Genomic DNA, 20990 nt, shown 5'->3' with positions numbered 1-20990 from the left:
AGCGCCGAAGCGGTTAGATGAATTTGTTTCAATGGAGTCAAAAGAAAATCTAGAGAAAAAGCTCCGACCTTTTTATTTCCTCTCTGTTTCTTCTTGTGTCATCGTCAAATCAAATCCAATCACTAACAGTAGAAACTGTTTCTCTACTGGGTATTTTTTTTTGGCAACCCTTAAATTCTGAAGTAAGAGAGAAGAAGAAGAAAGTGTGAGATTCCGACGAACGGGAAGAAAAATGATAAATTTTCGCAGCATGAATCAAGCTTCTTCGAGGATAAGGATCGCTCTTTCGGGTCGGATTGAAACAGCTTTAGAGAATATCTACAGAAAACACAATCTTACTCCGATTAATGATGAGACGAGACAGAGACTGTCTTCGATTCCTGAGAATTTGGGTTTTGAGTTGGTCAGGAAAGTTTTTAGTTTGCAGGCTGGTTTGATATACAACCTCGACAGCTTCATCGTTTCTAAGGTTAACCAAGCCGTTAGTTTTACTGGCTATCCACAGCCGGCGAACTCTCTTAGCCCCTCTGGAAGACACGTGTCCAGGGTTCTTCAAGGTTAGTATCAGAAACAAACTCTCTTTGCTTGTGAAAATGTGAATTTGGATAGTAAAAATCTTTACTTTTCTTATGATTGTTGGCGATTGCAGAAGAGATGTCTGTTGATTCTGATGCTCCTTCTCCTAAGTCTTTGAAAAGTGAAGACAAAGGAGGATCTCTGCACATTCCCCAGCTGGTAGCTTTGGGTGAACTTGAATTTAAGAAGGTGTTTTTGTTACTTAGCTATATTCCAGGGTAATGTTTGTTATGCAAGTTTCCCAATTTCTTACATCTCTATATTCTCTTATCCACCTATTGTAATTGTTTGGTTTTGATGGTGACAATTACCTCTTTTGGTGATGCTTAACTTTTTCTTTATTTGATGTTATACAGGCAACATGTGGGCCAGGTTATAACTGCTGATGAGATTAGACTGTGGAAAGATTTGCCAATGGTTGAATATGAAGCAGCGGTTTGGGACCGCTTGGGCCGGCATTATTGTCCCCAAAAGGACCGAAGAATGGTATTGTTCTATTCTATTGGGTTTTGTTTATATTTTCATGTTTGCGTTTCTGAAGGTAATTTTACAAGAAGTTGAGTTTGGTATCAAAGTTGTATTAACTGCATTTTCTATCATGCTTCATTTCCCCAGTTGCAATGGGATAGCGGGAAGACCCATTACTATCAGTGTAATGTTGCTCCCAATGGTAGCTACACATTCAAGGTTCTTTCAGCTCTTCAAGTACTATCTTTTCTGTTTGCTTTTTCCATTAGGCATATGTACTTTGTGTAATATTTTTGATTCAAGCTGTAGAAGAAATTCTTTGTAAGTCGCTATCATATGTCTATAAAACAATTGATATGTCTATCAAACATTGCACCTTGACATTGACTCAATATACTTATCGACACACTGTGTTCACAGGGCCCTCTTCTTGAACACACTGGAACACACTTGCACAAGGTCTTGGGTGATGATAATGTTTTAACCGTCAAATTCGCGGATGTCCAGAAAAGTTCATCAACATATAGCATTGACCATTACTTTACATACAAAGGGATTGCCAAGAACGGTATCATGATTGGTTTACGTCGTTATCAATTTTTTGGTGGGCATTGTTTTCCCTTTTTCTCTTGATTAACTACCATTTATGTCGTTACACATACAAAACTATTTATTGTAATGTTGCTAAGCTATACACATATCATACTTCTGCTTTAGATTTAGAACCTGATATTGTAGCTCTTTGTGACATTCTATTGAACAGTTTTCAAAGATGGAGGAAAAGAGGAAAAGAAGAAAGATCTTTCTACAAAGAAAGTGAAATGCTACTTTATACGCACGGACTCAACAGCTTTTTATGATATGCAAAATCCCTATATTTTAACCGGAAAGTCAATTTATGAAGCTCGTATGCATTTTATGCACGTGCATCGAGCACCAACTTTGGCGAATTATATGGCAAGGTACTTTAAAGGAAGTATATGAAGATATTCTACTGTATCATATTTAAACTCTTCTGTAGATGTCCTTTTTTATCAGAGTCACCTTTCTTTTGCTGATGCTTCAGGTTTTCCTTAATTCTGTCAAAGACTAAAACGCTTGAAGTTGACATGACTGGGATTACCTTTGATCAAATTGATGATATACACTGCCATGTACGTCCTTAATTCATGTTTCCTTGAGGAACTTCGTCTCTAATGCCTTTACTTACTTGCATTCGCTATGTTCTTTGACCTTTTTCCATTTCTTCCAATTGCAGGATCAAGATGGGAAAGATGTTCTTGACAAGAACAAAAAACCTTGCATACATTCAGATGGAACTGGCTACATCTCTGAGGACCTGGCTCGGATGTGTCCCCTAAATATATTTAAAGGGAAATGTCTCAGAAGTGAAAGTATTCAGGTCCTTACTCTGACGTTGATGGTTGACTAGGCCCTTTGTTCACTCGTATCATCTTTTTTCCTTCTTCATACTTGATTTAAATTTAGAGTAAGCTTTCATATTTTGTTGGACAGGAAGCATGTTACCAAGACCCGGTATGTATACTATATAGTTCATATCCCTATTTATGCTTGATTCTATGTCTGTCTATTATTGAACTCAAGTAGTAAAATATTACTTTTTCCAACAGCCTCTTTTGATCCAGTTTCGGATGTTTTATGATGGTTATGCTGTTAAGGGAACTTTTCTCTTAAACAAGAAAGTAAGTCCGCTCTCTTTCACATTACAACATCCTTTTTTGGGGTTTAAATGTTTGCAAAACTATTCTTAATTTTCTTTCCAATTTGGCAGCTTTGTCCTCGGACTGTCCAGGTTCGACCTTCGATGATCAAGGTGTCTAAAGATCCATCCTTGTCCAATTTTAGCACCTTTAACGCCTTGGAAGTAGTAACCACAAGGTATTTTGTTCGCTGACTACTTGTTGTTTTAATACTGAAGTTCTCTCCCTCAAATGTTCTTATTGTGGAGTGAAGTTATCCTAGTAACATCTAGTTGTTTCCATCATCCAGTAATCCACCAAAAAGAACAAAGCTATCAAAAAATTTGGTTGCGCTGCTTAGCTATGGAGGAATCCCTAATGAATTCTTTTTGGATATATTGCTCAACACGTTGGAAGAGTCTAAAAGCATATTCTACAACAAACGTGCTGCACTTAATGGTGCTTAAAATTCCTAACGTTTCTGGTTCTTTTGCATTTTGTTTCTGGTGCCTAGAGCTATTTATTTTTAAGAAGTCAAATTTTCGGTGCAGCTGCTCTTAATTATGGGGAAATGGACGACCAGAACGCCGCACAGATGATATTGGTTGGTATCCCCCTTGATGAACCACACTTGAAGAATTATCTGTCTATACTTTTAAAGACAGAGAAAAATGATCTCAAAGCAGGAAAACTTCCTGTGACCGAATCATACTATCTTATGGGAACAGTGGATCCCACCGGAGCGCTAAAGGAAGATGAAGTCTGTGTAATTCTGTATGCTACTCAACTCTTCTTTTACCTTTTCATTTTGAGTTTTAATTGCATGGAAAAAAAAAACAGTGGTTTAGTTTTTTGGAATTGTGAGTTAGTTGTTCATTTCGCCACTGCTTCTTTTCATGGTTTTTTAGTGAGTCTGGGCAAATTTCGGGAGAAGTTTTAGTGTATAGAAATCCTGGATTACATTTTGGAGACATACATATTCTTAAGGCCACATATGTCAAGGCCTTGGAAGAGTATGTTGGAAATTCCAAGTTTGCTGTGTTCTTCCCTCAGAAAGGTCCAAGATCCTTGGGGGACGAGATTGCAGGTGGTGACTTTGATGGTGATATGTATTTCATATCAAGAAACCCTGAGGTAATCCACCACATTAATCAGTAAAATTAATTATTGTTGTGACCTGATTTTCTTGGGTTTGCTTTCTGGTTTAGCTACTTGAAAACTTCAAACCAAGTGAACCGTGGGTGAGTTTGACTCCTCCCAGTAAAAGTAACTCTGGTAGAGCGCCAAGCCAGCTTTCCCCAGAAGAGTTGGAAGAAGAACTTTTCGAAATGTTCCTGACTGCAGGATTTCATGCCAGGTACTCTCATCTCTGAAAGATATAAAAGTGTCTTGGATTTGCAGAATCAATCTTTGAAATTCATTTCCTTTTTCCTCGGGTTTACAGCAATGTTATAGGGATAGCTGCAGATAGCTGGTTAACAATAATGGACCGCTTCCTCATACTAGGAGATGACAGGGCTGAGGAAAAAGCTGAAATGAAGAAGAAGATGCTTGAGCTGATTGATATATACTATGATGCTCTTGATGCACCAAAGAAAGGGGATAAAGTCTACCTCCCAAACAAGCTGAAGCCTGACATCTTTCCACATTACATGGAGCGGGATAAAAAATTCCAGTCCACTTCTATTCTTGGATTAATCTTTGACTTTGTTAAATCACAGACAACAGAGGAACCCTCACCATCATCTGGTAAAGGACCTTTATTGGTTCTACTATATACATATAATCAGATCACCAAAGAAATCATTAATCATGATATGTGTTTTACTGTGGTTTACAATTTAGAGATCAGTAAACTCCCGTGTTTCGAAGATGAGCCGGTCTCCGAGTTTCATATGCAGAAATGTAGACTGTGGTATGATAATTACAGAACTGAGATGACACAGGCGATGAAGACTGATAAGGATGAATCAGCCAATGAAGTTATTCAGAGATACAAGCAGGTAAGGTCCTCAATTCGATGTCACCACTCTGGAGATTCAGTTAAGTCTAAGAGCAAAGATCTGACCAGTAGACTTCATGAATCTCCAATGTTTTGTTGATTGGTTCCGTGGAAGTATGTAACCAGCAGGAGACAATCATGCTTATCAAAGAAATGGTTTATTTGTCGTGTGTCAGGAGTTCTATGGCGCTGCAGGGTTTGAAGACAGCAAGAAAAGTCTGGAAGAACTCTATCCGCAAGCTCTCGCACTCTACAAGATCGTTTACGATTATGCCATTCATGCAGGTGTTTCGAAATGCAGGTTTGTCTGGAAGGTAGCAGGACCGGTACTGTGCAGATTCTATCTAAATAAGAAAATGCAGGAGAAATGTTTAGTGTGTGCACCATCTGTGCTTAAAGAGCTTTGGGGTTGAAGAATACAAGCCTTTGTTGTTGCTACATGTCTAATAATAAGAAGCGTATGAGGCAAGTAAGTTAACTAATAGGTGCCAAGATGTGTGTGTTGTAGTGCCTTTTGGTTTGGTTTTAATGTAGATTTCTCCTCTGGTGAATATTTTTTGTGAATCTTTTGCCTATGAAATGAATAAAAATATGTTACATAACGAAGCTTTTCTATTAACGAAGCTCTTACCTCTGCACCAGTGTTTTTTGTAAGATTGAAATTTGTAAAATAAATGTTGAGAATTTTAAACAAAATTTTGATCGCGAGATTGTTTGTTTACTTGGCGTTTAAAGCGACGGCGACAAAGCTTTGGCAACTTTGTAATTTTGGTGACTCGTGTTAGGGTATTTTGGTAAATTCCAAAATAAATAACAAACGGCTATATTGTGTAGCCTGTATAAAAAATCTTCTTCAAGTCAAATCCATAAAATCGATTCACAGGAAAAAAGCTTTGGACTTTATTTTTGTTTTTCCCGTGTGTTGTCAGATCATCAACGTCGCATCAACAGCGCAATGAAGAAATTTGAAAAATTGAGAACAGTTCCTTCTTCTCACTGGGTACTTGCTTATTTGTATGAGAACCCTAAAGAGACAACTGTTTTTCTCGTTGGGAAAAATGATGACCACCACTATGGATTATAACAGCAGCGATCAAGGTTTTTCGTGGTCAGAAATTGCTCTTCTGGGTAGTGTTGAAACAATGTTGGAGAAAGTCTACGGGAAACACAATCATCATCCTCCGATAAAAGTGGAGACAAGACGGAGACTTTCTTCGATTTCTGAGGAATTGGCTTTGGAAACACTCAGGAAAGTTCTCAATATGCCGAATGTGAAGACCCTCGATGGGATAATCATATATTTTCTTAACGATGCGGTCACCGTTGATGGCTCTCCTCGCCTGTGGTCTGGCGAGTCTCCAGTACAGTTTCCTAGAACTCCCGGGAAAAAAAGTTGCAGGGCTTCTCAAGGTCAGTGTTAGGATAGAATCTGTTCACATACTTTGGGTTTTTTTTTTTCCTTCTTGTGTGTTTAGTAGTGAAATTCTCTTCTTGTTGACCGCAATATTATGACTATGGTTGATTGTTTGTAGCAGAGGTGTCTCTTGATCGTGAAGATCCGTCTCCTAAGTTCTTGAGAGGAGATGAAAATGGAGAATCTAAGCACATTTCTCTTCTATTAGCTTTGGGTGAACTTGAATTCAAGAAGGCGTTTTTGTTGCTTACCTATCTTGGAGGGTATGTTTAGGCTGGAGATTTTTCCATCAGTTTTATATCTATTTCGTTGGAAAGTGATCGTCTTTGTAACAGGAAATCTCTGGGTGAGGTTATATCTGGTGATGAGATCAGACAATGGAAGGATTTGCCAATGGTTGCATATGAAAGAGCAGTGTGGTTCAAGTTGGGCCAAAACGAGGAAAGAATGGTATGGCAGTTCTCTGTTATGTTCTATATTGGTGCTATCTATCATAGTTTTTCTTAAATGAATTGACAAAAGACATGGAGAGAGGCTTGTTGGATACTGCAAATTCTTTTGAACTGCTTGCTGCACTGCAATTTCTGAGGAATTAGACTTTGTTGTCGAGGTTGTACTAATTGCTTCTTCTTACATGCTTCTTTTCCTCAGCAGCTTGAATCGGATAGCGGGAAGACTCATTACTATCAATGTCATGTTGCTCCCGATGGTAGCTACAGATTAAAGGTCCAATCGGCTCTCCACCCACTGTCATGCGTGTTCTTTGTTTTAAGATGATCTGAATTCAAGTGATACTTTTAGGATATAATGTTTATTATTGATAAGACTGTCTTTACAGGGTTATTTTCTGGAGAACACTGGAACACACCTGCACAAGGTTTTGGGTGATGATAATGTTTTAACCGTTAGATTCGATCAATTACCAAAGGAGTCAACATACTGTGACAACCCTTACTCTAAATACAAAGAGATTGCTAAGAATGGTATCATGGTTGGTTTACGTCGTTATCAATTTTTTGGTGGGTCATTTTCCTTTTCTCTTGATTATCATTTATGTTTTTGCAAAAACAACACTTTTCCTTGTTAAGGTGCTAAGGCCATGTCTAGCAGATATTGTCATACTTTATCACATAGTACCTTGTTAACTTCTTTTAAACAGTCTTCAAAGATGGAGGGAAAGCAGAGAAAAAGAAGAGAAATTCTACAAAGCAAGTGAAATGCTACTTCATACGCACGGGTTCTACAGCATCCAGTGATATGGAGAATCCTTATATCCTTTCCGGGATGTCAATTCATGAAGCTCGTATGCATTTTATGCATGTGCATACATTGCCTTCTCCCGCCAACTATATGGCAAGGTACTCTAGTTTCTTCTAAGTCTCTATTGGAGGCATCTTGAAGATTTCTTACTGTTTCATTTTATAACTGTTTTAGAGATGTTTTCCTTTGTAATCAGGGTTACCTCACTTTTGTTGATGCTTCAGGTTTTCTTTAATTCTGTCAAAGACAAAAAAGCTTGAAGTTGACATGACTGAGATTACCGTCATGCAAATCGATGATATACACTGCCATGTACCTCTTTAATTCATGTGTCCTTCAGGAACTGTATTCGCTATATGGGCTTTGACCTCTTTCCCTCTCTGACAATTGCAGGATCAAAGTAATAATGATGTTCTTGATAAGAATGGGAAACCTCGTATACACTCAGATGGAACTGGATACATCTCTGAGGACCTTGCTCGGATGTGTCCATTAAATATTTTTAAAGGGAAATCTATGAGAAGTAACAATATTCAGGTCTTTCTTGTACTTCCATGACAATTTAATGGTTGCTTAGTTCACTCTTGTTTCCTTATTATGTTTGTTTTGAATCACAGGGAACCTGTGTCCAAGAGCCGGTATGTAGTTTACAGTTCAAGTTTAAGCTCGATTCTGTATTTGATTATCACTTACCACAAGTAGTGACACTTTTTTTTTTTATTCCAACAGCCTCTGCTGATCCAAATTCGGATGTTTAATGATGGCTCTGCTGTTAAGGGAATTTTCCTATTAAACAAGAACGTAAGTAGACTCTCTTTCATGTCACAGAACCAGATTTTTGAGCTAATCCTAAAATTGCTCCCAATTTGGCAGCTTCCTCCACAGACCGTCCAGGTTCGACCTTCTATGATCAAGGTGTATAAAGATAAAAATTTGTCAAATTTTAGCACGTTTAACTCCCTGGAGGTAGTCACTACAAGGTATATGTCTCTTGGATTTATGTTATCTTAAAGCTGAACTTCTCACTGAGGTTCTTATTTTGATGATTTATGGTTGTTTCCATCTTCCAGTAATCCACCAAAAAGAGCGAAGCTATCGAAGAATTTAGTCGCGCTGCTGAGCTATGGAGGAGTGCCAAATGATTTCTTTTTGGATATATTGCTCAACACGTTGGAAAAGAAGAAAACCATATTCTTCAAAGTACGTGCAGCGGGTAAAGGTATGGTTAAAACTCTAAAGCTTTCGAGCTCTTTTGCAATTAGAGGGAAACCATGGTCTTTTGCAATTTTCGAGCTTTGAAACTGACTGAAGTCTTTAATATCATAGGAAGTATGAGAAGACACATGATGGCTTTTTATTAAGTTTATTTGTTTCTGCAGCTGCACTTCATTATGGGAATATGGACGATAAGAACGCTTTACAAATGATCATGGCTGGTATCCCCCTTGATGAGCCATATTTGAAGCATTATCTGTCTAAACTCTTAAAGTTAGAGAAAGATGATCTCAAAGCAGGAAAACTTCCTATTGACGAATCATACTATCTCATGGGGACAGTGGATCCCACCGGAGAGCTAAAGGAAGATGAAGTCTGTGTCATCCTGTATGCTACCAAAATTTTATTTATTTTTTTGTAATATAAAGTGTGGATGGAAGAATAAACAAACCGTGCAACTTGCTTCATTGGAGTTGTGAGTTAGCTCTTCATTTCCTCACTACTTTCTTTTTCGTTGTTTTGCAGCGGGTCTGGCCAAATCTCAGGATGTGCTAGTTTACAGGAATCCTGGACTACATTTTGGAGACATACATATTCTAAAGGCTACATATGTTAAATCCTTGGAACAGTATGTTGGAAATTCCAAGTATGGTGTGTTCTTCCCTCAAAAAGGTCCAAGATCTTTGGGAGACGAAATTGCAGGTGGTGACTTTGATGGCGATATGTATTTCATATCCAGAAATCCCAAGGTACACTGCTATATCCATCACAGTTATAGTAAAATTTCATTGCTGAGACCTAACTTATAAACCGCAACTTCCTCTGTTTAGCTACTTGAGCACTACAAGCCAAGTGAACCGTGGGTGAGTTCTTCTCCACGTAGTAAAATTTACACTGGTAGACAACCAAGTGAACTTTCACCCGAACAGTTGGAAGAAGAGCTTTTCAAAATCTTCTTAAAGACAGGATTTAGTCCCAGGTACATTCTTTAATTCTCGGGTTACTTTCAAGGTCACATAGTCCTTTGGGTTAAATATGTCTTGTTTTCTGGGTTTACAGCTCAGTTATAGGACAGGCTGCAGATAGCTGGCTAGCAATAATGGACCGGTTCCTCACCTTAGGAGATGAGAATGTTAAGGAAAAAGCTGAAATGAAGAAGAAAATGCTAAAGTTGACTGATATATACTATGATGCTATTGATGCACCAAAAACGGGGACTGAGGTCAATCTCCCGTTAGACGTAAAGGTCGATCTTTTTCCACATTATATGGAGAGGAATAAAACATTCAAGTCCACTTCTATTCTTGGATTAATCTTTGACACTGTGGATTTTCATAATGCAGAGGACACCACACCATCTGGTACGGGTCTTCTTGTTACTATTGATAATCAAAGTACACAATAACTCATCACGTTGAATATGTTTTAACGGTTTAGCTCTGGGTTACCTTTCAGGAATCAGTAAACTTCAGTGTTTTGAAGATGAGCCGGTCTCTGAGTTTGACATGGAGAAATGTAAACTCTGGCACAAGGATTACAGAAAGGAGATGTGTCAAGCGATGAACTCAGATGATGATGATTCCTGTAATGAAGTTATCCAGAAATACAAGCAGGTAAGCTCTTCAATTTAGTTAATTCTAAGAGAAAAGCTTTAACCAATAGCCTTCATGGATCACTGGTTTTTTGTTGATTGTAATGCTTTATAAACAAATCATTGGTTGAACGGTTTCTTCTCTCTGTAACAGGAGTTCTACAGTGCTGCAGGGTTTAAAGAAAGCAAGAAAATTCTAGAAGAACTCTACCCAAAGGCCCTTGCACTTTACAACGTCACTTAGGACTATGCCATCAAGTGGAATAACGTTAAAAGTTGCGGGTTTGTCTGGAAGGTTGCAGGTCCGGTCCTGTGCAGATTCTACGAGAAGAATTTAGTAATGTGTTCGATTTCCATGCTGAAAGAGATTTTCGGCTGAACACTCTTACTGTTCTGTTCTGGTGATAACAATAAGTATTTGCTGTCTTCATGTCTCATAATATGCGTGTTAGGCAAGTAACCTACTTATAGGCCAAACCAAGATGTGTGGTGTAGTACTGGCTTTGATTTAGGTCTAATCTTAGATTTGTCCTCTAGTTAACATATAATTCCGTGTGTATGTATATTTGCTTATGGAATAGAAAAAAATGATGACCTTTATAGTGTGGTGGTGTACAAAGCTATCTTCTCCAGTGCGACTCCTCTCTGCGTCCTCATGCTTCCATTTGGATTTTCCACAACCTTCTTCCTTCCATTACTATATTTTTCAAGAAAAGTAGCAAAAGTTTCTTCCTTTGTGAATAGTAGCAAATATAGTATAATATATTAGCAAATATAGTAATGGAAGTAGCAAGACTAAATTCTTCAGAAGTTAATGAATAGTGCACTTGCAGAGCCCACCTTCCTATATCTTGGTTCTGGTTAAGTAAGAATCAATTTTTGGAATCACACAGTCTGATCCTTTATGTCCACATATTTTTATTATGTCTTCTTGTTTGGTTATTGACTGGAACAGAAATAGCGTAACTCATAAACCTCCATTGGAATTTTCGAGTTCTGAGGTGTAGGGGAATAATAACCTCTAATAATGAACTCTCTCCGTCTTGCTTGTAGCAAAGTTTCTTCTTCACTGAACCGCTGATATACCTCAGTATCCATTTCACTGCATGCCAATGCTTCTTTATGATTTTGCTCATGAATCTACAGACTAAGTAACTTAGCTAATAGGTACCAAGATGTTGTAGCGACTTTGGTTTGGTTCTAAACTTCTAATATAGATTTGTTGCCTCTGCTGAGTATTTTTTGTGAATAAATGCTTATGACAATGAATAAAATTACCTCTGCAGGTGTGTTTTTGTAACCTTGAAACTTGTAATATGAATGTGCATATATAAATAATTCGCGATTATGCAATGAGACAAAATAGTCCGAAAACGCGATTTTACTTGCGCGTTTGCAGCGCCGGCGAGAAAGTAGTGGCAGATTTGTAAATATAGTAGTGATGGTTGGGCATTTTGATAAAAATTAAAAAATTAATAAACGGCTAGAATAGCGTACTGCATATAAATCTCCGTGTAGTCAAATCAAAGTATCAAACAGATTTACACAAAACTTCTGTTTTTTTCTTTTTTTGAAACCTAAAGGACGAAACTTTGAGAAAATGGCAGCAAAAGCAATTCCAGAGTTAAACAAGTTTCTCTCTTCCCACTAGGGCTATATATTATGAACCCTAGATTATAGACACTGACTCCGATTTTGGGGAGAAAAAATGATGAACAATGGCTGCGATGAAGTCTCTCCGCGGTCAGAGATCGCTCTTCTGGGTAGTGTTGAAACAATGTTGGAGAAAATCTACGAGAAACACAATCATCGTCTTCCGATAAGTGTGGAGACAAGGCGAAAACTTTCTTCGATTTCTGAGGAATTGGCTCTGGAAACACTTAGGAAAGTTTTCAATAAGCCGTATTTGAAGACCCTCGATGGGTTAATCATGTATTTTGTTAAAGGGACAGTCACTGTTGATGGCTCTCCACGCCTGAGTCCCGGCGAGTCTCCAGTACAGTCTCCTAGAACTCCTGCCAAAAAAAGTTGCAGGGCTTCTCAAGGTCAGTCAGTATCTGATGGGCTTGTGTTGTTTTATATGCTCTAGAGTTTTATTTATGAGTATTGGTCAATTGTTTTAGCAGATGTGTCTCTTGATTTGGAAACTCCCTCTCCTAAGTTCATGAAAAGAGAAGAAAATGGTGGATCTAAGTACATTCCTCCGCTTTTAGCTTTGGGTGAACTTGAATTCAAGAAGGCGTTTCTGTTGCTTAGCTATATTGGAGGGTATGTTAGGCTGGAACAATTTTTGATCTTTAATAATCAGTTCTTATCTATTCCTTTGGAAAGTGATCGTTTTTTGTTACAGGGAATCCCTTGTTGAGGAGGTTATATCTGGTGATCAGATCAGAAAATGGAAGGATTTGCCAATGGTTTCATATGAAGCAGCGGTTTGGAACCGGTTGGGACAGCGTTATTGTTCCCCCAAGGAGCGAAGAAGGGTATGGCAGTTCTCTGTTCTGTTCTTCATCATGTACTTTCTTAAGTGAATTGACAAGACATGGAGAGAGACCTGGTGGATACTTCAAATTCCTTTATCTTCTGCAATTTATGAAGAATCTGTACTAATTGCGTCTTCTTACATGCTTCTTTCTCCAGCCACTTGAAGGGGATAGTGGGATGACCCATTACTATCAATGTCATGTTGCTACCGATGGTAGTTACAAATTCAAGGTATAACCTCCTCTCTAAGCTCTGTCTTTCATTTTTTGCATTTTCCCGTGTTGCTACGTTCTTTGTGTTAGCTTGATATATGTTCTTTGTTTTCAAAGGATCTGAATTCAAGAGATACTACTAGAAGCTGTTGACATAATTTGTTTGCAAGTCGCTATCATATATCTAATAAATGTGTATATCCTACTATTATGATAAAGTCCTGGACAGTGTCTTAATACTATTTTTACTTATTGATAAACTGTGTTCACAGGGTCATCTTCTGGAGAACACTGGAACACACCTGCACAAGGTTTTGGGTGATGATAACGTTCTAACTGTCAAATTTGATAAAGTGTTAGGCGTGGAAACCTATTGTAATGACCTTTACTCTACATACAAAGGGATTGCTAAGAATGGTATCATGGTTGGGTTACGCCGTTATCGATTTTTTGGTGGGTCTTTTCTCCTTCTTAATACCTCTTATTGAGCATATAACATTTTTCATTTTTTAGGTGCTAATGCCATGTCTAGCAACATAGCAGATCATTTTCATCTTTGTGTTTAAGACTGCATATTGTAGCTTGTTTACGTTTCCTTTACAAACAGTTTTCAAAGATGGAGGGAAAGAAGAGAAGAAGAAAGATGTTTCTACAAAGGGAGTTAAATGCTACTTTATACGCACAGACTCGACAGCTTCAATTGATATGCAAAATCCCTATATCTTCGCCGGAAAGTCAATGCATGAAGCACGTATGCATTTTATGCATGTGAATACTTTGTCATCTTTGCCCAACTATATGTCAAGGTACTCTATTGTAGGCATATGAGGATATTCTACTGTTTCATCTCTAAACTCTTGAGATTTCCTCCTTTGTAATCAGAGTCACCTTTTGTTGATGCTTCAGGTTTTCTTTAATTCTGTCAAAGACTAAAACGCTCGAAGTTGACATGACTGGAATTACCTTTGAGCAAATCGATGATATACACTGCCATGTACTTCCTTAATTCATGTTTTCTTCAGGAACTGCGTCTCTTTCTAATGCCTTTATTTAGTTGTATTTGATATGTGCCTTGGCTTTTTACCTCTCTGACAATTGCAGGATCAAGATGATAAGGATGTTCTTGACAAGAATGGGAAACCTTGTATACATTCAGATGGAACTGGCTACATCTCTGAGGACCTTGCTCGGATGTGTCCAGTTAATATTTTTAAAGGGAAATCTATGAGAAGTAACAATATTCAGGTCTTTCCTGTACTTCCTTGATTATTTGATGGTTTCTTAGTTGCCTTTTGTTCACTCTTGATTCCTTATCATGTTTGTTTCTTATTTGTTTTCGATCAAGAGTAAGAATTTAAATTTTGAAGGACAGGGACCATGTGGCCAAGAGCCGGTATGTAGTTTATATTCCACGTTTAAGCGCTCCACTCAGTATTTTTCTATCACTTAAAACAAGTAGTAATAAATCGTTTTTTCAACAGCCTCTGCTGATCCAGTTTCGGATTTTTTATAATGGCTATGCTGTTAAGGGAACTTTTCTCACAAACAAGAAAGTAAGCCAGCTCTCTTTCATGTCACAAAAATCAGATTTGCAAGCTATTCCTCAGTTTTCTCCTTTATTTGGCAGCTTCCTCCTCGGACTGTCCAGGTTCGACCTTCTATGATCAAGGTGTATGAAGATCGAACCTTGTCAAATCTTAGTACCTTTAACTCCTTGGAGGTAGTCACTACAAGGTAGCTGTCACAAGAGTTCTTACTATCCTGAAGCTGAATTTCTCGCTTGATGTTTTTTCTTTTCTTTTTTTGATCTCTGGTTGTTTGCATCTTCTAGTAATCCACCAAGAAAGGCGAGGCTATCAAGAAATTTGGTGGCGCTACTTAGTTATGGAGGAGTCCCTAATGACTTCTTTTTGAATATATTGCGCAACACGCTGGAAGAGTCCAAAACCATATTCTACAGTGAACGTGCTGCGTTTAAAGGTGCTAAGAATCTTAAAGCTTTCTTGTTTGTTTGCAGTTTCTTACTACTCCTGAAGCTACTGAGTTAAAATATGCTCGGAAGTTTGAGGAGACACTCAATGGGTCTTTTTATTAAGTTCATTTGTCTGTGCAGCTGCCATTAATTATGGGGACGACCAGTACACTGCAGATATGATCTTGGTTGGTATCCCTCTTGATGAACCATACTTGAAGGATCGTCTTTCTTATCTCTTAAAGACAGAGAGGAATGCTCTCAAAGCAGGAAGGTTTCCTATTGACGAATCATACTATATCATGGGCACAGTGGATCCCACCGGGGAGCTTAAGGAAAATGAAATCTGTGTCATCCTGTAGGCTAGCAAATTCTTCTCTTTCTCTTTCGCTTTGAGTTTTGCATGTAATCATCAAAAAACAGTGATTAGCTTCCTTGGAATTATGAGTTCTTCCCTACAAGTAGCTGCTCATTTTCACTGCTTTCTTTTCATGGTTTTGTAGCCATTCTGGCCAAATTTCCGGGGATGTGTTAGTTTACAGAAATCCTGGATTACATTTTGGAGACATACATGTACTTAAGGCTACCTATGTTAAGGCCTTAGAAGACTATGTTGGAAATGCCAAGTTTGCTGTGTTCTTCCCTCAGAAAGGTCCAAGATCCTTGGGCGATGAGATTGCTGGTGGTGACTTTGATGGCGATATGTATTTCATATCCAGAAATCCCAAGGTACTCTGCTATATCCATCACATTTGAAAATAAACTCTTCATTGCTGAGACCTGACCTGTGAACCGGAATTCGTCTATTTAGCTACTGGAACACTTCAAGCCAAGTGAACCATGGGTGAGTTCTTCTAAACCTAGTAAAATTTACTGTGGAAGAAAGCCAAGTGAACTATCAGAAGAAGAGTTGGAAGAAGAGCTATTCAAAATGTTCTTAAAAGCAAGATTTTGTAAGAGGTACATAATTTAACTGTCGGCTTACTTTCAAGCTCACAATAGTTCGTTTAGTTAACATATGCCTTGTTTTCACGGTTTACAGAGACGTTATAGGGATGGCTGCAGATTGCTGGCTAGGAATAATGGACCCTTTCCTCACCTTAGGAGATGAGAGTGCTAAGGAAAAATATGAAAGGAAGAAGAATATTCTTAAGTTGATTGATATATACTATGATGCTCTTGATGCACCAAAAAAGGGGGCTAAGGTTGATCTCCCGCCCGATCTAGAGATCAAAAATTTTCCACATTACATGGAGCGTGACCCTAAGAGAGATTTCAGGTCCACTTCTATTCTTGGATTAATCTTTGACACTGTGGATTCTCATAATGCAGAGGAACCCCCACCATCTGGTACGGATCTTCTAGTTTCTATCAATAATCAGAGTACACAAGAACTCATCATCTCGAATATGTATTAACGTCTATATTGTATGTTTCAATTCAGAAATCAGTAAACTCTGGTATTTTGAAGATGAACCGGTCCCTAAGTCTCACATGGATAAATTTACATCCTGGTACGAGAATTACCGAAGTGAAATGTCCCAAGCGATGATGGAAACTGATAAGGTTAAGAGGAATCAATTAACCAATGAAGTTATCCAGAGGTACAAGCAGGTAAGCTCTCGCTCAATCCAATGCAAAGATCTGACCAATAGATTTCATGAATCACATTTTTTGTTGATTAGTCCATATAATGCTTCTTAACACAACTCATCGGTTGAACGGTTTCTTCTGTCTGTATCAGGATTTCTATGGCGCTGCAGGGTTTGAAGACAGCAATAAAAGTCTGGAAGAACTCTACCCCCAAGCCTTGGCACTCTACAACGTCGTTTACGATTATGCCATTCAGGAAGGTGTTGCGAAATGTACATTTGCCTGGAATGTTGCAGGACCGGTCCTGTGCAAATTTTACCTTAAGAAAACGAAGGATAAATCAGTAGTGGCTTCAACGTCTGTGCTTAAAAAGCTTTTGGGTTGAACAGACTTACTTGTCCTGTTTGTTGTCTTCATGTATCATAAGATGCGTTAGACAAGTATCTGACCTAGGTAACCGAACTTATAGGCGAAGCTATGTGGTGTACTTCCTTTGTTTAAGTTATAACTTAAGATTTGTCATCTAGTGTACAAGTAATTCCGTGTGTATGTTTGCTTATGGAATAAATAAAGAAAACTAATGCTTATATTTAATTTCAATTAATTGTACGTGGCACTTTCAGAGTCCATTTGGTGTACAAAGCTGTCTTCTTCAGTGTGACACCTCTCTGCATCCTCAAGCTTCCATTTGTCTTTTCCAGACCTTTCTTCTTTCCATTAAGTTTCTTCCTTTGTGATCCTAGAAAAATCTACTTCTTTTCGCTTTTTGTTTTTGGGATTGTTTTCATTGATCCTTTCAAGATGGAGAAAGTGACCAACTCAGACTTGAAATCCTCTGTTGATGGTGGCGTTGTTGATGTGTATGGAGAAGATTCAGCCACCATTGAGCACAACATAACTCCTTGGTCTCTCTCTGTTTCTAGGTAGCAACATAACTTCTCCGTGGTAATATAACTAAGTGTTTAAATTAACACTCAAGTTAGTAACTCTGTTTCTTGTTTCAGTGGATATTCATTGCTGAGAGATCCTCGCTACAACAAAGGACTTGCTTTCACTGAGAAAGAGAGAGACACTCATTACTTGCGTGGTCTTCTCCCTCCAGTTGTTCTTGATCAAAAGCTTCAGGTAAAAACTTGGTGATTTGGTTATTCTGTATGGTTGCGCTAATGGATATAGATACATAAAAAACTTGTGTCAATGGTTTTTTTGGGATTTCAAATGATTTAGGAGAAGAGGCTGTTGAACAATATCCGACAATATCAATTCCCATTACAAAAGTACATGGCTCTGACAGAACTTCAGGTGAAAATCTTGTCTATATAATCTACAAATTTTCTGTTTAGTATTTCAGAGAAAAATGAATCTGTTATTGGACTTGAAACAGGAAAGAAACGAGAGACTGTTTTACAAGCTATTGATAGATAATGTTGAGGAGCTACTTCCTATTGTTTATACTCCAACTGTTGGTGAAGCTTGTCAGAAATTTGGAAGTATTTTCAGGCGACCTCAGGGTTTATTCATCAGTTTAAAAGACAAGTATATATTGCTTGTAACTGTATCTTATTATTTTCAATTCCCTCCCCCCCCCCCCCCCTCTTTTAGCTTTACTCATATGTCATAACCATTTTATTCATAACAGGGGAAAGATTCTAGATGTGTTAAAGAACTGGCCTGAAAGGAACATACAGGTTATTGTTGTTACTGACGGTGAAAGGATTTTAGGATTAGGAGATCTTGGATGTCAGGTATTCCTCGGATATCGCTTCATTTCAGATTTGATGTGATCACAATATGACTTTGATTGTTTGTTTGCCTGAGTTTGTCTCTCTTTAGGGGATGGGTATACCGGTTGGTAAGTTGGCGTTATATTCAGCACTTGGAGGTGTTCGTCCTTCAGCGGTAATGGTTTAGTTGTCCTACGGTTTTAAACAATATTTCTGAGTCAGGAACTTGAGACTATATTGCTTTTGGCAGTGTTTACCTGTCACCATTGATGTGGGAACAAACAATGAGAAACTGTTGAATGATGAGTTCTACATAGGACTCAGGCAAAAGAGAGCAACGGGACAGGTTTGTTCTTGTATAGTCTACTCTATTAAGAACTTAAAACATGATCATATGAACTTCCACGAATGAGTAGGTTTAAACATTATTGCAGGAATATAGTGAACTCTTGAATGAATTCATGAGTGCTGTGAAACAGAACTATGGTGAAAAAGTTCTTATTCAGGTAAGAAATGAATTCATAGTTCTTGATCTATAATTGAAGGATTCAGTAAAATATTACTGAAGCTCTTTTATGTGGATTGTTATCTTTCATTTGATACAGTTTGAAGATTTTGCTAATCATAATGCCTTTGAGTTGCTTGCAAAATACAGCGATACTCATCTCGTCTTCAACGATGATATACAGGTAACAGTTTAAGACCTCTTTTTATGTTTCTTTTTGTCTTCATAGTACCAAAGAATTTTGTCTTTGCCTTTCAATTTCAGGGGACAGCATCAGTTGTTTTAGCAGGATTAGTTTCCGCACAGAAGTTAACGAATAGCCCACTTGCAGAGCATACCTTCCTCTTTCTTGGTGCTGGTGAAGTAAGAATCAATTTTTGGAATCACAGTATCATCCTTTATACTCAATGTTTTCTTATGTCTTCTTGTTTGGTTGTTGCAGGCTGGAACTGGAATAGCAGAACTCATAGCTCTCTATATGTCAAAACAGGTAGAAGGAATACAAAACTGTACATAAGAGGAAATTTGAGAGTAGCTGTCAACTTATTACATCTTTCTTCTGCAGATGAATGCTTCGGTAGAGGAAAGCCGCAAGAAAATCTGGCTTGTTGATTCCAAGGTAGAAGGAATACAAAACTGTACATAAGACATTTCATTGGAACTACCATTTTGATGCAAGTTTTGTTTTCTGATAGGGATTGATTGTTAACTCCCGCAAAGATTCACTTCAAGACTTTAAGAAACCATGGGCTCATGAACATGAACCAGTCAAAGACCTCTTAGGTGCTATCAAGGTTTGAAATTTCTCCTGTTAAGCGTCATGGTCCTCTTATATCTCAGATCTGTCTTCTTTCCTCTTAAGTATTATGTCTCATCAGGCAATAAAACCGACTGTTCTGATTGGATCTTCTGGCGTTGGACGGTCTTTTACAAAAGAAGTGATAGAAGCCATGTCCTCCATTAATGAGGTATTTACTATCCCTATCAAGTGAATGAGTGATCATATTAATTATTAAAGCATGGTTTTGGTTAAAGAGGTAGTGAAACCAACAATATGTTTCTTGCAGAGACCACTGATAATGGCTCTCTCTAACCCCACAACACAATCTGAATGTACAGCCGAAGAAGCTTATACTTGGAGTAAGGTAAGTCTCTCCACACCGCACCATTGTTCCAATATGTATTCCCTTCAGATAGAAATGAAGTTTTCTGATCTTCTTCGAATGAAGGGCCGTGCCATTTTTGCTAGTGGAAGCCCTTTTGATCCAGTTGAGTATGAAGGAAAGGTGTTTGTATCTACACAGGTAGTAGTCACAGATAGTTTCTCTTCTCTTCATCCGTTGAGGTTTACGGAACTAGGTTAAGAAAAAAATCTATGCTTTACTTAAAACACAGGCGAACAATGCGTACATATTCCCGGGCTTTGGACTTGGTTTGGTTATCTCTGGAGCAATACGGGTACATGACGATATGCTTCTAGCTGCTGGTAAGCATCTACGAAATGTAAAAACAAGTAAAAGGCTCTCTCAGCTTTGTTGTTTACTAATATTATGATGTGTTTCTGCGTCATAGCTGAGGCATTAGCTGGACAAGTAAGCAAAGAGAACTATGAGAAAGGAATGATATATCCTTCATTCTCTTCCATCCGGAAAATATCAGCTCAGATTGCAGCCAATGTAGCAACTAAGGCGTATGAACTAGGTCGGTCTCTCTCTCTCTCTCGCGCAGTCAGCCTTATATTGTGGTTTTGAATATTGATGGTGGAAATGCTGGTTTTGCAGGATTGGCAGGGCGGCTTCCACGGCCGAAAGATATTGTCAAATGTGCAGAGAGTAGCATGTACAGCCCCACATACCGTCTCTACCGTTGAAAGTTGAAACTCAAGAGTCTATACTTTGTGTGCTTCTCATCCTTTGTTCAGTTATTCCCATGTCTTTCTGTAATTTCCAGTATTAAATTAGTCTTTCAAGTTGAGATTTCAAACACATGCCAAGATCTCTCATTTAACTTTGCAACTCTGAAAGTTAAAGACTATATGAAGTGAATTTGTTTAATAGAAAACGATGAAAATGTTATATATTTGGCAAAAGAGTGCAAAATTTACATCGCTAGTTTGACGGGTAAACATGAGTGGTTTTTCCTTGTAGACTTACCAATTTTCAATATTGTACGTCAATTTATTAGTGAGTGTAATAATGAATATATTAGTCTATCCGTGTGTGGTCTTTCTCTCACAATTTTGCTTTTATCCCATACTTTTGGCACTAGCTAAGA

The 20990-nt window shown here is 38.0% G+C and overlaps 4 protein-coding genes across 11 annotated transcripts; all 4 read left to right on the top strand.

The window, feature by feature from the left end:
* Positions 1–43: 43 nt before the first annotated feature.
* On the top strand, positions 44–5352 carry AT2G19930 (RNA-dependent RNA polymerase family protein; the record flags this gene model as incomplete). 3 transcript variants are annotated; one of them, NM_001335651.1, is made up of 18 exons in its annotated part: positions 44–557; positions 650–794; positions 933–1062; positions 1192–1263; positions 1465–1648; positions 1808–2006; positions 2111–2198; positions 2303–2446; positions 2560–2580; positions 2676–2747; positions 2837–2943; positions 3055–3203; positions 3296–3518; positions 3653–3878; positions 3953–4101; positions 4189–4493; positions 4590–4747; positions 4923–5352. In NM_001335651.1, the coding sequence occupies 18 exons, from the start codon at positions 233–235 to the stop codon at positions 5157–5159; spliced, it is 2934 nt and encodes a 977-aa protein (NP_001325339.1). In that variant the 3' UTR covers positions 5160–5352. The 3 variants fall into 3 exon arrangements, with proteins under 3 accessions (NP_001325339.1, NP_001325338.1, NP_179583.3); NM_001335652.1 differs by having other exon boundaries at positions 251–557; NM_127551.4 differs by having other exon boundaries at positions 251–557; positions 1192–1281.
* Positions 5353–5639: 287 nt separating this feature from the next.
* Positions 5640–10834, top strand: AT2G19920 (RNA-dependent RNA polymerase family protein; the record flags this gene model as incomplete). Of its 4 annotated transcripts, none has more annotated exons than NM_001335648.1 (18): positions 5640–6156; positions 6282–6423; positions 6496–6610; positions 6812–6886; positions 6999–7179; positions 7320–7518; positions 7645–7732; positions 7814–7957; positions 8038–8058; positions 8150–8221; positions 8294–8400; positions 8491–8639; positions 8800–9012; positions 9161–9384; positions 9466–9614; positions 9695–9996; positions 10091–10248; positions 10381–10834. In NM_001335648.1, the coding sequence occupies 18 exons, from the start codon at positions 5763–5765 to the stop codon at positions 10468–10470; spliced, it is 2823 nt and encodes a 940-aa protein (NP_001324807.1). The 4 variants fall into 4 exon arrangements, with proteins under 4 accessions (NP_001324807.1, NP_001324809.1, NP_001324808.1 ...); NM_001335650.1 differs by having other exon boundaries at positions 5786–6156; positions 10381–10470; NM_001335649.1 differs by having other exon boundaries at positions 5805–6156; positions 6279–6423; positions 6815–6886.
* A 926-nt stretch (positions 10835–11760) lies between these two features.
* AT2G19910 (RNA-dependent RNA polymerase family protein) lies at positions 11761–17087 on the top strand. 2 transcript variants are annotated; one of them, NM_127549.3, is made up of 18 exons: positions 11761–12271; positions 12353–12494; positions 12577–12709; positions 12867–12941; positions 13195–13375; positions 13530–13728; positions 13829–13916; positions 14024–14167; positions 14268–14315; positions 14404–14475; positions 14550–14656; positions 14754–14902; positions 15036–15252; positions 15398–15623; positions 15706–15854; positions 15937–16244; positions 16339–16508; positions 16639–17087. In NM_127549.3, the coding sequence occupies exons 1-18, from the start codon at positions 11935–11937 to the stop codon at positions 16870–16872; spliced, it is 2979 nt and encodes a 992-aa protein (NP_179581.2). In that variant the 5' UTR covers positions 11761–11934; the 3' UTR covers positions 16873–17087. The 2 variants fall into 2 exon arrangements, with proteins under 2 accessions (NP_179581.2, NP_001323786.1); NM_001335647.1 differs by having other exon boundaries at positions 11771–12271; positions 14295–14315; positions 16639–17082.
* Positions 17088–17132: 45 nt separating this feature from the next.
* NADP-ME1 (NADP-malic enzyme 1) lies at positions 17133–20884 on the top strand. 2 transcript variants are annotated; one of them, NM_127548.4, is made up of 19 exons: positions 17133–17410; positions 17492–17612; positions 17715–17789; positions 17872–18023; positions 18127–18232; positions 18321–18386; positions 18462–18557; positions 18646–18717; positions 18817–18900; positions 18981–19079; positions 19159–19206; positions 19282–19335; positions 19412–19510; positions 19595–19684; positions 19784–19861; positions 19946–20020; positions 20112–20202; positions 20289–20417; positions 20498–20884. In NM_127548.4, the coding sequence occupies exons 1-19, from the start codon at positions 17289–17291 to the stop codon at positions 20584–20586; spliced, it is 1746 nt and encodes a 581-aa protein (NP_179580.1). In that variant the 5' UTR covers positions 17133–17288; the 3' UTR covers positions 20587–20884. The 2 variants fall into 2 exon arrangements, with proteins under 2 accessions (NP_179580.1, NP_001324890.1); NM_001335646.1 differs by lacking the exons at positions 17133–17410; positions 17492–17612 and having other exon boundaries at positions 17689–17789; positions 20498–20822.
* The last annotated feature ends 106 nt before the right edge of the window (positions 20885–20990 follow it).

The sequence above is a fragment of the Arabidopsis thaliana genome, chromosome 2 (genome assembly GCF_000001735.4).
Source record: "Arabidopsis thaliana chromosome 2, partial sequence".
Taxonomy (NCBI): Eukaryota; Viridiplantae; Streptophyta; class Magnoliopsida; order Brassicales; family Brassicaceae; genus Arabidopsis; species Arabidopsis thaliana.
Note: the sequence above shows the minus strand (reverse complement) of the source record. Positions and strands in the feature narration are given on the sequence as shown.

What these genes read in the sequence shown, in the direction of transcription:
- AT2G19910 (NM_127549.3), top strand. Translation starts at nt 11,935, where the DNA reads ATGATGAACAATGGCTGCGATGAAGTCTCTCCGCGGTCAGAGATCGCT. An exon ending in ATGGTAGTTACAAATTCAAG is followed by an intron (nt 12,942 to 13,194) that starts GTATAACCTCCT and finishes CTGTGTTCACAG; the next exon opens with GGTCATCTTCTGGAGAACAC. An exon ending in GACCATGTGGCCAAGAGCCG is followed by an intron (nt 14,316 to 14,403) that starts GTATGTAGTTTA and finishes TTTTTTCAACAG; the next exon opens with CCTCTGCTGATCCAGTTTCG.
- NADP-ME1 (NM_127548.4), top strand. Translation starts at nt 17,289, where the DNA reads ATGGAGAAAGTGACCAACTCAGACTTGAAATCCTCTGTTGATGGTGGC. An exon ending in TCTTCAACGATGATATACAG is followed by an intron (nt 18,901 to 18,980) that starts GTAACAGTTTAA and finishes TTTCAATTTCAG; the next exon opens with GGGACAGCATCAGTTGTTTT. An exon ending in AGGTGTTTGTATCTACACAG is followed by an intron (nt 20,021 to 20,111) that starts GTAGTAGTCACA and finishes CTTAAAACACAG; the next exon opens with GCGAACAATGCGTACATATT.